Source organism: Peromyscus eremicus, chromosome 9 (genome assembly GCF_949786415.1).
Source record: "Peromyscus eremicus chromosome 9, PerEre_H2_v1, whole genome shotgun sequence".
Lineage (NCBI taxonomy): Eukaryota > Metazoa > Chordata > Mammalia > Rodentia > Cricetidae > Peromyscus > Peromyscus eremicus.
The window spans coordinates 21989865-22006054 of NC_081425.1; the positions used below are offsets into that span (position 1 = coordinate 21989865).

The 16190-nt window shown below is 42.8% G+C and overlaps 1 protein-coding gene across 4 annotated transcripts in view; it reads right to left on the reverse strand.

The window, feature by feature from the left end:
* Positions 1 to 16190, reverse strand: part of Lmo7 (LIM domain 7) — a 207402-nt gene that overhangs the window by 87407 nt on the left and 103805 nt on the right. For all 4 annotated transcript variants that reach the window (XM_059273256.1, XM_059273255.1, XM_059273257.1 and 1 more), the window contains one exon: positions 8004 to 8110. In XM_059273256.1, coding sequence (XP_059129239.1) covers positions 8004 to 8110 — 107 coding nt within the window. Of the gene's footprint in view, positions 1 to 8003; positions 8111 to 16190 lie in introns of those variants that run through there.

The following is a 16190-nucleotide window of genomic DNA, read 5'->3' on the forward strand; positions in this document are numbered from 1 at the left end:
AGGGCTGAGTCCCAAATGCCCTAAATTTGGAAAAATAAAGACTTGCAGCTGATAAGCACAATCTAAGTAGCCAGAAGTGACTTTCTCCCTCTAAGGCACATGCAGGACAAAAAAAAAGGTGGCTAAATCATTCAAATGTTCACAATAACATATTAGCATTTATTGAGCATGTACTAAATGCCAGTCCTTGCATGCTTGCATGCTGATTTCCTCTAACCGGCCCAACACTCTCAGGAGGCAGGGTGCCTCACCTGCTGTAGCACTTTCTAGATTTCAGTCAAACAACAGTTACCTGGGTCATCATGGTCCAGTTCCAGAGTTTAGCACACAACATGATGCAGAGCAAGCAAAGAATTACCATGTGCCATGGCATTAAGCTTACAGAGACTCCAATCCATCACAAGGAAGAAACGTGACCTGACTGAGGTCATTTGCCACCAAAATACAGAGAACAGGAATTAGCCCAATTCAGAAGACACCAAAATCATCCAAGATGCTTGGTCCACAGCAAGCCACATTCCTCACTCGAATTTTTTTTTGCTGGCTCCCAGAGAAAAGAGATCGAAACTCAACCAGAGGTTTGGTGGAAACAGTTCAAACACACATCTAGGGAATGGTCAATTTTCTCAGTGTTCACAGTCTGCAAAATTCTGTCACAGTCAGCGTGACGGGGAGGGGGACACCTGATCTTTAATGCGGCAGACTGGCAGATGGACCCAGAGAGGTAGCTTCCTTACCAGTCTGCTAGCAGCTTTGAGATGAGGCTTCCTGTAATTGTTGGGAAAGTGTTTTCTTAAAGTAACACTAATGACTTGTCATAAGAAATTACCGCCACCAGAAGTGTCTGCTTTTCAAACTCTGTCTCCTTGCCTTTAAGTTTTACAGGGAAGTTCACATCCCACAGTCTGGGATGTAAACCCAATCTTCCACCTCAAAACTCTTAAGTGTCTATTTTAGAGTTCGCAAGATAGAGAACAGTGCATGATGATAATATAAACACATAGAAATGTTTCTAATATTTCATGTAAACACACAAATGCAAATATGTGATTGTCTACAAATATGTAATTGTATATGTATTATTTATACAACTATCAAAAAATTTACTGAAACTTCCACCAACTACTTTGAAAGACTTGTGGTCCAAAGTTCCCACTTGGCTTTGTTTCCTCTTTGTGAGTGAGTGATTAAACACACCCCTTTTTGATGCTGTACAGGTTTCAAAAAGTGTTGTGATATAGCATATCATTATCCTGCGGTGATAGGTCACAGGCAATTGAGACCAGAAGTTCAATGATTGCTTTGCCAGATCAGCCTTGAGTGTGTAATGAGAACAAAGAGAGGAAGACAAGACAATGGAGAAACGAGCTTCTCCCCACCTTCGAAGCATGACTTTGAAGTACCCAGAAAGTGACTATAATTAAAATCCAATTTCCAAATCAATGTTTACACTAGGTTCCAGAAGATAAAAGGAATAATATATGCTCCTTGTTTTAAATAGTGTTGTGATTTAGCCAAAGTTTATATGTAGATGAATAAGAACTTTGAAAACCCAAATGGAAAAATCTGTGTCCCCTCCAGTTAGAAGAGTTCCTTGATTAAAAAGCTCAAGTGATTGTGCATTCTTATCTTTTCTCTCTTTGCCAGGTATCAGAAGGGCAGGGTCTCAGATAGCTCAGGCTAGCCTTGTTCTCACTGTGTAGCTGAAGATGATCTTAAATTTCTGATCCTTCTACCTCTACCTTCCACATACTGGGGTTACAGATATACCTAGTACATCCCCTGTCTTCACCTCCCTGGAATTATAGGCATACACGACCATACTCAGTTTATGGAGATTTGAACTTAGAATTTTGTGGATGTTGAACAAGCACTCTACCCACTGACTTACATCCCAGCCTCCTATAGGTTTATCTTGACATAATATATTTGAACTATAAATTCATGGGACTATCTGTCAAATTGTCAAGCAAATCCCACTGTATTTGTGGATTATAGGTACCTGTCAGTAAATTCTGTATCAATCTTTTGCTATGATAAACAAGTAAATTGCTCTTCTTAAACAAAACATACTTTTGCCCTCACACAGATGATTGGTTAAAACAGGCCAGAACATAACAAGCAACTCAGAGAAAAACAAGACTCAATGCTGGTAGCTCACACTGTCAAAATCAGCAGAGGGACTGGAGAGCTGGCTCAAGGCTTGTTGTTCTTGCAGACAATCTGGATTTGGTTGCTAACACTCACAAGGTACGTTCACAGCCATCTATAATTCCAATTTCAGGGGATCCAGGACCTCCTTCTGAACTCCATGGGCACCAGGCACATGTGGTTCCGAGACATAAATGCAAGCAAAACATTCATTCACACAAAGTAAATCTAAAAGAAATGGATATCTAAACAAACAGCTGGGAGACTACAGATGTGCTTGGGCATGTAATTTTTAGAGAGGGACTCATTGAGCAGAGGTGGCCATACAGATAATGATTTGAGATACAGATGAATGTCTTTCAGAGAGATGCCCGTCTCCTTGGGCCTTGTTTTGAAACGCCTGCTATCTGATGGGGCAAGCAATGAACTGTCAGACTCCCATGGGCTGACTCACGTCAACCGCTAATCAGCTCAGCCACAGAGGGAAACTCTTTGAAGCATGAACACAGGTGAGGTTGCTTGGGAAGAGAAAGACCCTGGCCAGACTGGAGTGTGAAATCGCAGCCAGCAGGCCAAAGCAGAATCAGGCAGAATCATTTTTAGATTTGAAGTAGAGAAAGCTAAGGAAGAGCTGACACCCAGAAGCCTTTGATTCTGGGAAGTAGATTAAGAACTAGAAACGGTGAAAAACAGAGATAAATAAAAGCTGCATTCTGCTTGGACTTAACCTCAGACCTGCCTCATGTTCCCCAACCATTGGCAGAGGCGAGGACTCTTAGATGCTCGGACTTTGCCAGGGAAGACCATGCACCAGCTTCACCTGCTGGCCTCCATCGGGGCCTCAGAACCCCCAGGGGAATTAATGTCCCCCTCCCAGGAAGTTCCTGTCCCCAAAGAATGGTGCAAGGAGATGCAGATGGGCACAGCACAATGGACTTCCTTTCTGCCCTCTCTTCTGAGAATCAATAGGAAGGGGACATTTAAAATAGTAACACACAGTGACAGGTGGAAGTCACCACGCTCAAGCGACAGATCCAAGTTTGGGTAGTGCTAAGCTTACTTTAAATAAATAAATAAAGATGAAGATGGTGAGATGCTCATTTAAAAGACAAACTTGCAATGAAAGATCTGAAACCAGGCTTAAATTAAAAAAAAAAAAAAAATAGGGGCTGGATAAATGGCTCTATGATTAAGAGCACTCACTGCTCCCCCAGAGGACTCAAGCTTGGTTCCCAGAACTCATGTGAGAAGGCTCACAACCAGCTGCCTGTAACTCCAGCTCTAGGGTATCCAACACCCTCATCTGGCTTCTGAGAGCACCCACACACTTGGCATATACTCAGAGACACAAACACTTAAAAAAAAAAACAAGCATAATAATAATCTTAATATAGAAAGTACTCAAAATAAATTCTTTTTACCTACATGAAAAAACTACAGATAAACACATATACACACAAACACACTCAGGCTCCATTTGACAGACTTCCAAACACAGTCCCAGCTGGGAACCTGAATGACTTCACAGTGCTGTGACAAAAATCAAGCTGGCTTCTGAAGCCAGAGACCCGCACACCTGAAATGTCATTTTGAGCTTTCCATTATTTTCACAATGGAACAATATTAACACTAATTTTACTCCTAACCATCCTTCCTTTGGCAGCTAGCAAGTGTTTAAAAATGGAAAAAAAAAATCTTGATTCCAGCACTCTTAAAGTAATACATAAGAAAAACGCAGAGAACAACATTATTTAAAGTTATATTTTATACTTAAAGTGTTTACTAACCTAAGAAATGCGGCACTAAGCCCATAGTAGAAAATAATTTCTTTTCGTGACAGAAATATTGTGTTCAAAAGCACTGTCATTCTGTAATTATGTTATGAACAGAATGCATCTGAAGAAGTGTTAAAATCTAGATTGGAATGCAGAGGGGGTGGAGGGAACAAACATGTTTACAGTCTGTTCAAATCTGCAACTTCAAATGTTTGAGAGAAATTGTTTGGAATGGGCTGGGGAGATGGCTCAGTAGGCAAAGTAAATTCTGGGCAAATCGTGAGGGCCTGAGTTAGGATCCCGAGCATGCCCTCAGAAGCCTGGCGCAGGGCCACATGCTTGTAACTGAAGCACTCGGTGAGGAGATGGGCAGGGGCTGGGGCCTCGCTGGCCACCCAGACTAGCCTACTTGGCAAGTTTCAGGGCAGTAGAAGACCGTGTCTCAAAAACGCAAGTGAAAACTGATAGAAGACACCAATATCAACCTCTGGCCTCCACATGTGCACACATGAGTGAGTGTACCTGTGCACACGCAGGCATACACTACATACACACACACACACACACACACACACACTCCACACACACACACACACACACACTCCACACATACACACATGTACTCACACAAAGAAAAAGTTGTTTTAAGCAATGTTTTAAATATGCTTTAGCTTATAAATCAGAAATTGTTAAACATATACTGTTAAAACTTTTAAATGTTCAGCCCAGCTTGCTACCAACTCCAAGTCCTGTAAGAAAAATCTAGGACTCTTCTCTGATGAGTTAATTTCTGATAGAATCAGTCACTCTGTGCCTCTCTTTCTGACCAGATACCATCACAAAGATCTTGGCCCTTGGTGTGGGGAGTTCCCAGTGTGCTGTAGCATGCCTCTGTGGTCACTGGGTAGGGGGTGCCTCATCACTCATTCCCCATGGATTATGTATGTTCAGTTCAGTGTGGATACTCAGTAAACTGGTTAAAATGTTAAAATGATATGAGCTAAGTTTCATGGTCACATATTGAGTTAGTTCTCTACCTGTCATTCATGGAGACTGAATCCTGTTTATTTATTAACCCTTTTGAAGAAAAACTATAAATGGATCCTACTGATGTATGAGTAAGACCCAGTACCAAAATGAATAGAATCCTTCAAATGTACTTGAAAAACTTCAAACTAGTTCTCCCTGCAAAGCAAAAAACCCGAGGAAACTAGATCATATGTAACGGTATACAATTACGGAGGCAGAAAGAGTACTCTAGTTCTGTTTCATTGGTGGACATTTGTGGCGAATTGAATTTGAAGTCACAAGTTACTAAAAACAATGGACACAATCCAGGATGTGGGTTCCTGCAGTCAGTCACTGCCACCAGCTCTTTAACTGCTTCTGTTCTCTCTGCTCACTTTCAAACACTCAATTCTCCCACACTCAATGTGCCCAGTGTACGTGTCTCCTCCACCCACCAACAAAAACGCCTCCTGCTCCACAACACAGAGTATATTAACTGCTCCTCTTTTCTCTTGGTATACCATGGCTACCTTGCATGAGAAGCCAAGGCCAGCATAGGTCTGTAAGCAATTAGATGTGACCTGAATGGTTCAATAAAGGCAGCACACTTAAAATAATCAAATGGCTTACTACAGTTTTGCTAAATTGAATGTCTACAGATGAGCACAACAATCTCAAGAGTACTACGCACTTCACACTCTCAGACAAATCACAATGAGCCTTGCCATTGAAATAAACATACTATCACAGAAATGCAGTTATTCGACGACAGTAAACATGAAGTGACATCATAGTAGTGTCACAAGTCTGTCCCATCAGAGTCTTTCATTTCCCTGTGGCTATTTTGCTGGCAAAGAGGGACTTCTATGTCTACATCGGAATTTCTGAACCCCAGCAGTATTCCTGCTGGAATAGGAAGACCCTCCCTCGTTGAGTCTGTCCTATGGGTTATGGGGCACTCAGTATCACCGTGGCCTACTCAATAGATGCCTGTAGCACCCCACACCAACTATGACAATCAAAAATGTCTCCACACATTGCCAAATGTCCCCAGGGGGGAAAAACTGCCTCCACAAGAGAACCACTGATCTAATCGATGCCAAGTCCTTTAATCTACAATAATGATAGGACAAGAGTTGACCTACAGGAATCTGCACGTTACATAACAACCAAAACTAGCAACCACACTTCTCTTGATTTGCCTTCCTTTAAAGAAAAGTTCCTTCTCAAAGCACAAGGGAGGTCATTTGCCAGTGATCTTCAGTCTTTTCCGGGAGGGCCTGAGCCTCCCACTACAGTAGACCCAGAGCTCACCCTTTATGGCCCGGCGAGACACAAGCACGGAAAGTTCTCCAGCAGCAGATTCAGAGCTGTAGCTAGGGCTCTCACCCTGACCGAGGCACACCTTGCTATGACAGGCTCGTGGTTTCCACTCCAACAGGTTTTCTGCCAGCCTCGCACAAGCCCAGTTTCACTTTGTCAGTAAGTAAATTTCACTGAAGGCTGAGCCCAGAAACTGATTTCTTGTCAACCGTTTAGACCCAACCACTCCTGAAAGCGGCTCCGGGCAAGCCCTACATGCAACACCCTCAAAATTAGGGGCCCACAAACATGTTTCGCCTAGTTCTCACGCATAGGCTGCCGAAGTTTAAAGCCATATGATTGTAGAGAGGAACTCGCTTGGCCTTAATACGTATCACCAGCTTAAGGGAAAGGACAGTGTGAAGACTAAAGTTTCTTTGCCCAGATAGGTCTTAGGAAAGGAAATTAAACAAATGCACTTTTGAATGGAAGTTAAAAGGATCTTGTATATGGCAGAAGTAAGCATTTTCAGCAGCAAAACTTAGGATTTGAGCTTTGTTTCAATTCAACGGAAATGGACAGACTCCCCTTCCAGGTACATATCACTGCTGTGGAGTTGGGAAAACACGCTACAGAGAGGTGAGTCGGTGTGGGACAGGTTGTTCCTCTGAAATATTTACTGTCCGATTTTAAAGCATCCCCTGCTGCTTGGGATTTTAGGTTAGACTGCTAGGAGACAATGCGGACTACTGGAAATACCTGTGGCATTGTTTTTCTTCATAAAACAATGGCCCTGATTAAGATTTGATAGTTGATTTTACTAATGACTAAAGTTTCAATACCGAGAATTAAGTGCATAACCTTTATCTAAAGCATAGACGCAGTTTTCCATTTTCACTATTTCTACAGATAGAACAAAAGCATTTCCTCACTTGGAAAAATGTTAATTAAGTCCAAGAGCCGGATAAGGAGGTAAGCATTATTTCAAAATTATATAACTTCCATGTCACATTCTCCTGGTGACACAATTGTGTTAGTGATTTCCTGGATGCAAATTAGATGTGTAGGAAAAAAATATATCTTGTCACAGCTTAAAACCACGTTCCTGAAACCATTCACTCACACATGAGCACTACTGCCCACATAAACTCCAACAGAGTAGCCGCAGATGTGTGTTCACATCCACTTTTACCTTCTCGTCCAAAGTATTAAAACAGTGGGGAAAGGTTCGTTATTTTAAAAGCAACCACAATCAGTGAGGTCTTTGGTCCTAAGGCAGGTAATCCTTCCAAACATTAACAAGTGGCTTTTACTGGTTGTTTCTTGTCATTTTTCTGTTAACAATCATGTCCTGTTTCCAACTACTTAAAAACTACTTCAAACTGATTATTTTTTACCTTAAATTATAGTAATAGCCACTAAATTCACTTCATAATTATAATGAATATCCTCACCATTAGCAACCAAACACTATCATGCTGGAAAATATTACAATACAAACCGCCACTCTGGTCAGTACAGAGATTTACAACAAGATCATGACACAGTATCAGTTACAGCTGGCTTCACGCTCTCAGTCCCCAAGCCATTTTTTAAAGAGTCTATTTTGGAATGAGACAGAGAGAGGAAAGATCGTTCTGTAATCGCAAAAATCTCTCGGCAATTATTTTCAATTAAGCTGCAAGCCTTCAGTTTAAAAAATATATACCTATTTATTACATTTATCTGTGGCATATTACACACGTAAAACACACTAGTGGAACTTACTTGACAGTGACTCGGTTTGATAAATCCTGTAGATCCCCGGGATGAAAAAGCTGGGCTTCTTTCAATCCAATCTGTTCACAAGCTTTCAAAAAAACGTTTATATTATCCTGTGAAAAGAATTGGAAAGTGATTGTTTAGCTGAGCTTGCTCTCAGACAAAGGTTACCAATTTTTATGATACAACTTCCCAGCTTCAAAGTCCAATTATAGTCAGCCAAAGAGGCGGTGGCAAGAACAGCGCATAAGTGTATTTGAGAGAGAAAAAAAAAAAAAAAAGTCTGTGGACACGTATAGCCTTTCAGTCTTCCAGAGCATAAAAAGTGCTGTATCTCTGGCCGAGCATACACTGTTTCTGTGATCTTTGTGACTGGCACGTTAAACATTACCTGTTATAGGACAAGCGCCTAGCCAGTGAGCAGTAATCTACACTTTGATGTCAGCTCTGCTCTGCAAACAAACGCCCTCTTCCCAGCTTCGCACGGCAAGCTTCACCTCTTTAAAAATAACTCCAGCTACTGACATTCACCCACCCAGAAACTGTTGGCAGGGAAGAAATAAGAGGAGGAACATTTTGTTTCTATGATTACAAATTACAGAATGGCTGTGGAATACCACACCTGGAATCTGGGTTTGGTTGCTGAGCCAGCTCGTGACAGGCGCAGAGACCATGCTATAGGGCCCAGGAGAAGCCTGGTGCTTATTGGCTGAACCGTACCACTGGGGAGTGGCATATTACTCATTCCCTGCACCTGTCTGAAGAGCTGCCTCCAAAAAAAAAAAAAACTGAAAACCTATCCCCCACCTCCAAGCCTGCCCTCCTATCTAATTTCAAAACCCCAATCCTTGATTCACAAACCAATGCTTGCCATTATGCTAAGCTGCTGCGAGACCACGATATATTCTATTTTCAGAGCTCTGCCTCGCAGCCACACATATTGGTTACTAGGATTAGCTTTGGCATCACCCTTTACTGCTCTTGAAAAAGAAAAGTACTTTGTGTGGCTGAGTTCCTGGTGACTCCATGTGGACTCTTTACTTTTGCTTTGCTGGGGTTGTGGGCAGGGGAATGTCTCGCTTGCATGCTAGCACACGCTTGTCCACTTAGGTTGACTGGCAACACCACCGCTGTGGTGTGGGCCTCCCTGCAGCCACACCCACATCCCTCCCTCCACAGACCAGAAGACAATCTGCCGCTTGGAGAAGGCAGGACTTCCTACGCACAGGCAGCAAAGCCAGGATAATTGAGAAGATCAGGAAAAAAAAAAAAGAGGAGAGCAGGCCAACTCAGCCACTTAGGTTCCTGGGAGAATAAGGGGACTTCAGAAGAGTGCAAGGGAAAGTGTGACCCGAGAAAGACCGCGTTGACTGGCAAGGAAGGCAGAGACACTAACAATCAACAACAACAACAAACTATTTGTGGATGTGGGAGGCTGTTCCAGGATGTCTCAGCAAACGGCAGTGTGACTAGGATGACTAGGAACTGAAATGTTTGTATCATTTGAAATAAAGTTGGCCCCAAAGATTTCAGAAATTTCTAAGTAAAAAAAAAAAAAAAATTGAGCCACCTAAACAGATCACTTAATTTTAAATTGATTTTATGTAGGAAAGGGGGGTAATAGAGTGGAGAGAAACTGAGGAAGACACCCAAAACTGACCTCTGACCTCCATATACATGTGTTCACATATATACACATCCATGCATACATGAACACGTACAACCATGTACACACACACACACACACACACACACACACACACACACACACACACGTGTATAACTTACTACCAAAATTCTAGTAGGAACACAATGATAATTTCACTGTTAAGCTTACAGTTTCTAAATGCTATACTATCCGTAATTATTTGAAAACACAAGCTAACCATTTTAATAACGCCTACTCTCAGAAGAGCAGACAACAAAAATGAATCATTAGGCCAACATCCCACACCCGACAGGAAGCAAATCTCACCTAAAAAGGGCAAAATAAACTATTAAGCATCTTCATATCTGCCTAACTTGGCTCTGAATGCTTAAAGTCACAGGAACTATCAGCTGAGAATATAGGACAGTAGAAGAATGCTTGCCTAGCAGACACAAGGCCCCCACAGGGTGCCTGGAACCACAGACAAATAAATAATAAAGTACTGAAACGAAATCAAACATAGAATAATCTTAAGGAACTGAGAGCAAAAACCACCAGCATATTTTACAAAAACATAATGGTACTCACCTGGTGAACAAAATGTACGAGCCGGTAAGGGAGAGGCCAAAGATTCCTCAAAACCCATCTAAGGATTTAGAGAGAAACCACTTCAAACCGAAAGTGGCCATACTCCACCAGGAACAAAGTTCAAGGAAACACCCAAGTGTTGCGATTACATCCTACTCTTGAATAAAAGCCTTTTTACCAGCCACAAAGCAGAACGCCATTTTAAAAGCTTAGTGGTACTCGGTTTTAAAGCAGGAAAACCTTCTATATAAATTCACACATGGCCTATGCACTGGGCATGGGTCCTACTCCAATCAGAATTGTAACCTACATCATCGCATCTTGGACTGGAGCCCACTGGTAATTTATTTCCTGCAGTTTCAAAGGATCCAGGCAGAGCATTGCCTCAGGGGATATACAAAATTATAAAATAAAATTTTCATGTCTGTTCCAACATCAAGCAGCCACACCCAGCTCAGCATAATAAAAAGAAAGCATTTAGCCTTCACTGGATGGAATTATTTTCACTTGAAACTACCAAAAAAGGAGTGGGGCGGGAGGAGGGGTGCAAAAATAAAACAATAATAACAACAAAGCACAAATGGAAATCAACCTCATCTAATTGGCCTGGGAGCCAGGACTGGCTTTAGAAAGATTAGTTATGCTTTCTGGCCCCATGTTTCTTATCCATGCAGTGAGTGGCATACAGATCTGCAACCCATTACAACGGCGGGCAATTCTCTCCACAAGAAGAACGGTGCCCAAACCCCCAATCTCTCAAATATTCCATAGCCCAATCGTTAGAAAAGACTTCCTGTCCAAATGAGCCTGCTTTAAACATACACGATGATGATCCATACACCTTCAGTGCCAGCGGTAACTTCTCAAAACAAACCAAAATAATAATAATAATTAATAATGATAAGCTCTAACATATCTAAGTAGCTCCTTCTCATTTACAGTGTTTGTATGGGGACGAAGGAAGGAAAACATTACAGAAAAAGTCATCTTGAGATTTTCATACTCTCTGAAGCCCCCTCTCCACCTCTGATTGATCATCAGGAAAGTGATACTTACTAAGACACTAGGATAAAAATGCCAGAAAGAGCTACAAAAGTTCTCCAGTTTGTATCGGTTGATTGCAGGACTTCTAATAGTTATACAATGCTGCAAAATAAAAGATCCTAAGACAGTGGCTTCTGGTAATTTTGTAGAATCTGGAATGTGGGATAGCCTGGACTAGGTGGTTCTGACATGGAGGACCCCTCATCCAGCTATAAGTGAGAAGTCAGCCCAGTCTGCAGTCATCTAAAGGCTCTCCTGGTTTTGCGGTATTCACAAGATGACTCACTCATGTGTTGGCAAATAGATGATTCCATAGGACTGCCCGATAGAGCCAATGATGTGAGAGGAGCAAACGGAAGCTGCACTTCCTGGCTTTTAAAGTTTTGTCCCATCATTTCTATAAGATTCAACAGTTCCAGAGACCAGCCCTGTTCAGTCAAGACTACACAAGGACATAAACAACATATGAGGATCATCAGGCCACGCTAGAACATTGGCTCCAATACTTCATTGTCTGGACACTAGTGATTTACACTGCACTCATGTAAAAAAATTCACTCTCTCTCCCAAGGCCTCAGAAATTCTGTTTATTAACATATTTGTTTAGTATATGTATTTGTGTGTGTGTGTGCGTTGGGGTGTGTGCATGATGTTTATATGCTAGTATGGATGCATGCATGCCACAACACACATGTAAAGGCCAGAGAACAACTTTCAGGTGGCGAAATTCTCATTCTACCGTGGGTTCTAAGAATCGCACTCAGGTTGCCGGCTTTGTGTGGCAGATGCCTTTACCCACCGTCTTAGTTAGAGTTGCTATTGCTGTGGTGAAACTCTATGACTACAGAAAGTTGGGGAGAAAAGAATTTGTTTGGCTTACATTCCCATGTTGTAGTCTATCACTGAAGGAAGTCAGGACAGGAACTCAATCAAACAAGGTGGGAACCTAGAGGCAGCAACTGAAGCAGAGGCCTCAGAGGGGTGCTGCTTATTGGCTTGCTCCTCATGGCTTGCTCAGCCTGCTTTTTTATTAGACCCATGACTACCAGCCCAGGGTCAACACCACCCCACCACTATCAACACCATCAATCACTAAGAAAATTCCCTACAGGCTTTCCTACAACCCAATTTTATGGAGGCATTTTCTTAATCTAGGTTCCCACCTCTCAGATAACTTTAGCTTACGTTTAGTTAACAAAAAACTATCCAGCACACACACACACACTGAGCCCTCCCACTGGACCATAACCCCAAAATTCTTATCGCTTATCAAAGTGAGATCAAAAAGTGGAATATCAAAGTCAGCTCCACTTGTGCATGAGGTTGGGCAAGTTCCATCCTGAAGTAGAGCCGTTGAGTACAGCTCCTCTCAACCCAACTGCCTCTGAATGAAAAGGAAGTTACCGCTCTTCTCATCCTGAAAGCCTGCTTTAAATACATGTAATACCTATACTTTCAGGGCCAAAGGTGACATCTCAAAAACAAACAAAAAAATGATAACCCCTAATGGTATCTGGATAGCTCCTTTTTGTTTACAGTGTTGCTATGGGGATAAATATAGGCAAACACAACAGAAGAGTAGGAGACTTGAGTTGGTGGGGAAACACAGGAAGCACAAGCACTCTCCAGGTCCAAGTGTGGAGAAAGTAAAGGCACAGAAGAGCCACCGGTCCCCAGAAATGCGGGAAGTTTGTCTGTTAGGACCCAAAGTCAGGAACCGTCTTCACAGTTTTCCTTTTTCCTTGCAAAGCAGCCTATTGGGAGCCGCTGTGTAGGTCCCTCAGTCGGTTTCCCATCCTGCCTGTAGACATTTGGGGTAATTAAAGAGTCTGGGGCTTTTGGTGAAGGCTGGCCATGCTTCCATAAACACCCTTCTCTCACAGGTAAGGCAGCTCTGCTTCGAAGCTGACTAGGCTTCAGTACCTTTGCAGACAGCCCCTCCTGTGGATGTCAAGAGAAGCCGTCTCTACCTCAGTCTCCTCCAAAGACGGAGGGATGATACCCTGCAGCACCTTAGACACCCGGCTGCTGGCCTGGACAGTTCTAGGCACTGTCTTACATCTTTCTAGGAACTCAAAGGATTTTATAGCCACACCCTCAACTTCATCATTAGCCCTGTTTTCCTGCCAATGATCTGAATTTAACCTGGGCCTGAAAACTATTTCTCAATTCTACCAACATTTACTGACTCAAGATTCTGGACTGTTGTCAACACCAGTGATGCCTGTGTGCTTGGTGTTTCTAACTCCATTCTTCCCCTTCTCTCTCCTGAGGTTTTGCTCTAATCAGAAAGCAGATTCTAGACTGGACTTCAGCACTCTGGAATTCTCACTACAAAAGTGAAAACTCTGTACTTGACCACCTAGCTGATTGTATAATTCCTCGGTACACAGGAGTGACTTATCAGAAGGGGAGAATCACGCTGGAAGCTGGCTATCATGATAGTTTCACAATAAGGGATACAGAATATCACTAATTTGGAACACAAAAATGTATAGAGATACTGAACTTCAGATGCCCTTGTCAGGATATCCAGCTAGTAATAAATCAATTTCAGAGCCCATGAGAAATAGTTGATCTTAAAGCATAATTTAAGGAGAGCTGGAGAGATGACTCAGAGGTTAAAGAGCCCTAGCTGCTCTTTCAGAGGACCTGGGTATGGTTCTCAGAACCAACATGGCAGCTCACAACCATCTGTAACTCTAGTTTCAGTGATCTGATGCCTACCTCTGACTTTCTGAGGGCATTGCACATAGAGCATGCATACACACACGTGCTAGCAAAATGCCTTTACACATAAAAAACAAATCAATCTGAAAAATAAGAGCTGCTCAAAAAATATGGTTTAAGAAGTCAGGCAGGTACTGGCCATAGTTCAACTCAATGTTGTAGATGAGCCTTCTTGGTAAAGGAAGACCACAAGCTGGAGATTAACCTGGGCTACACAGTGATATCCCGTCTCCAAAGGGAAAATGGAACATGAAGAACACTAGCGTGTATCTCAGTAGTAAAGCATTTGGACCGCACCACAAGGCCCTGCATTGGAGTTCCAGAACAGGAAATAAAAAAGGGAAGGAGAGAGAGGGAAGGGGGAGGGGGAGGAGTAGAGGGGGAGAGAGGGAGGAGGAGGGGGGGAGGGGGAGAGAGGGAGGGAGAGAGGGGAAAGAGAATGTAGATTCCCAATCAACTACAGTATCTTTAAAGGGCAGTTAAAGAAAGTCAAGAAAGAAAATCTAGCACCCAGAGAAATAAGACTAAAAGAAAGTATTATGAAACATGAGGAAAGAGAAGTTTCCAGAAGGGAACGTAGGGAGCTACAGTGAGCAACAATCATGAGGAAGGCAAAGTACTCCAAGAATTTGACAATGAAATACCTTTAGTGACCATAAAGTCTGGGGACCAAGAAGTAAATGAAGGACAAAGAGACTGCACCTGGCAAAGATTCCCCAAATCCGGGAGACCTTTCACTCACCTGACAGCCTTCTGGTCAAGTCACCTGCCCCTCCTCCTAAAGCTACCACTGTACCCCACCCCTTAGGATGCTCACTCTCTGGAGGGGGGAGAGGGTGGGCAGGAAACAGCTCTCACATCCAGTTATATCCAAATGCAAATTGTGTCCCACCTCGTCCCATTAATGTCCAGTTTTAAACAAGCACATGTCTTAATCATCTGGGCTCTGTCATCATTATAAATCCTGAACAGGGAGTATGAGAGTAGCATAAAGCTGACGAACGTTCAAACCCAGGCCAGAGGTGAGGCGAGTCTGTGCTAAGGTCCCCCTTTGAGCCCGTCAAGCCAGTTGCCTTGTAGAAACATTTAACGAGTGACATTCTTGTATTACTTTAGCACGTTTTCTTGTCCTTTTACCAGAGATAGACATCAATGGGATGAATGTCAGGGACCTAAATAAGCCACACCGGTTTTAGTAAGCTCTCATTCATCTATACAAGGACTCTGTCCTTTTGTGACTTCACTGTTTTCTTCCTCTGCCCAATGCCACACCCACCTCCATGCCTTCCCCTCTGGAGTATATCCCTGAGAACCAAGGAGATGCTCAGCCAAGTCCACAAGCATGCACACTAATAGCCAAACTCTGAACAACACACAGATGCAGACACAGTTCACATGTCCATTAACATGCAATGTCAGCATTCAAGATTGTTGCTCACCCATAAAAAAAAGCCACAAAATACAAACACGCTCTACAGGTTAGGTGAGCTTCCAAACCATAATGCTAAGTGAGATAGGCCAGTACTCAAAGGTCACACGTGCCATTTAAATGAAGCATCCAAGATGGCTATACCCCTAGAGACAGAATGCAGGCTGGTGGTTGCCAGGGGCTGAAGGAGGAGACAAGGAGAGACTACTTAATGACCAAGAGGTTTTACTTTGAAGTCCTGAAATGCTCAGTGATGACGAGTTACTATAAATACCACTAAATGATTAACTTGGAAATTTATGTTACATGAATCTCTTCTCAACAAATTATTTCTAAGACGTACCCTCTCCAATGTGTTTAAAACTGTAATGTTCTTTTTAAAATGTTGTGTGTCTGGGGAAAAGCAACGTTGATAAAGTGCTCGCCATGCAAGTAGGAAGACCAGAGTCTGATCCCAAGGACGCACTTAACCATGCTGGACTTGGTGGTGCACACTGGTAGTTCAGTCACTGGAAAGCCTGGACCTTGATGACTGAGCAGTCCATCTGCTCAGGGAACAGAAGCCAATGAGAAAGCCCGTCTCAAAAATCAAGGTGGACAGAACCTGTGAGATGGTTCCCTGGCTACGAGCACTCGCCATGCAAGACTGGTGACCTGAGTTTGATCCTTCAAGCCCACTAAAAGAGGTAGGAGAGAATTGACTTCACAAAGCTGTCTTCTGACCTCCTCATGCATGCCACGGCATGTGCGTACC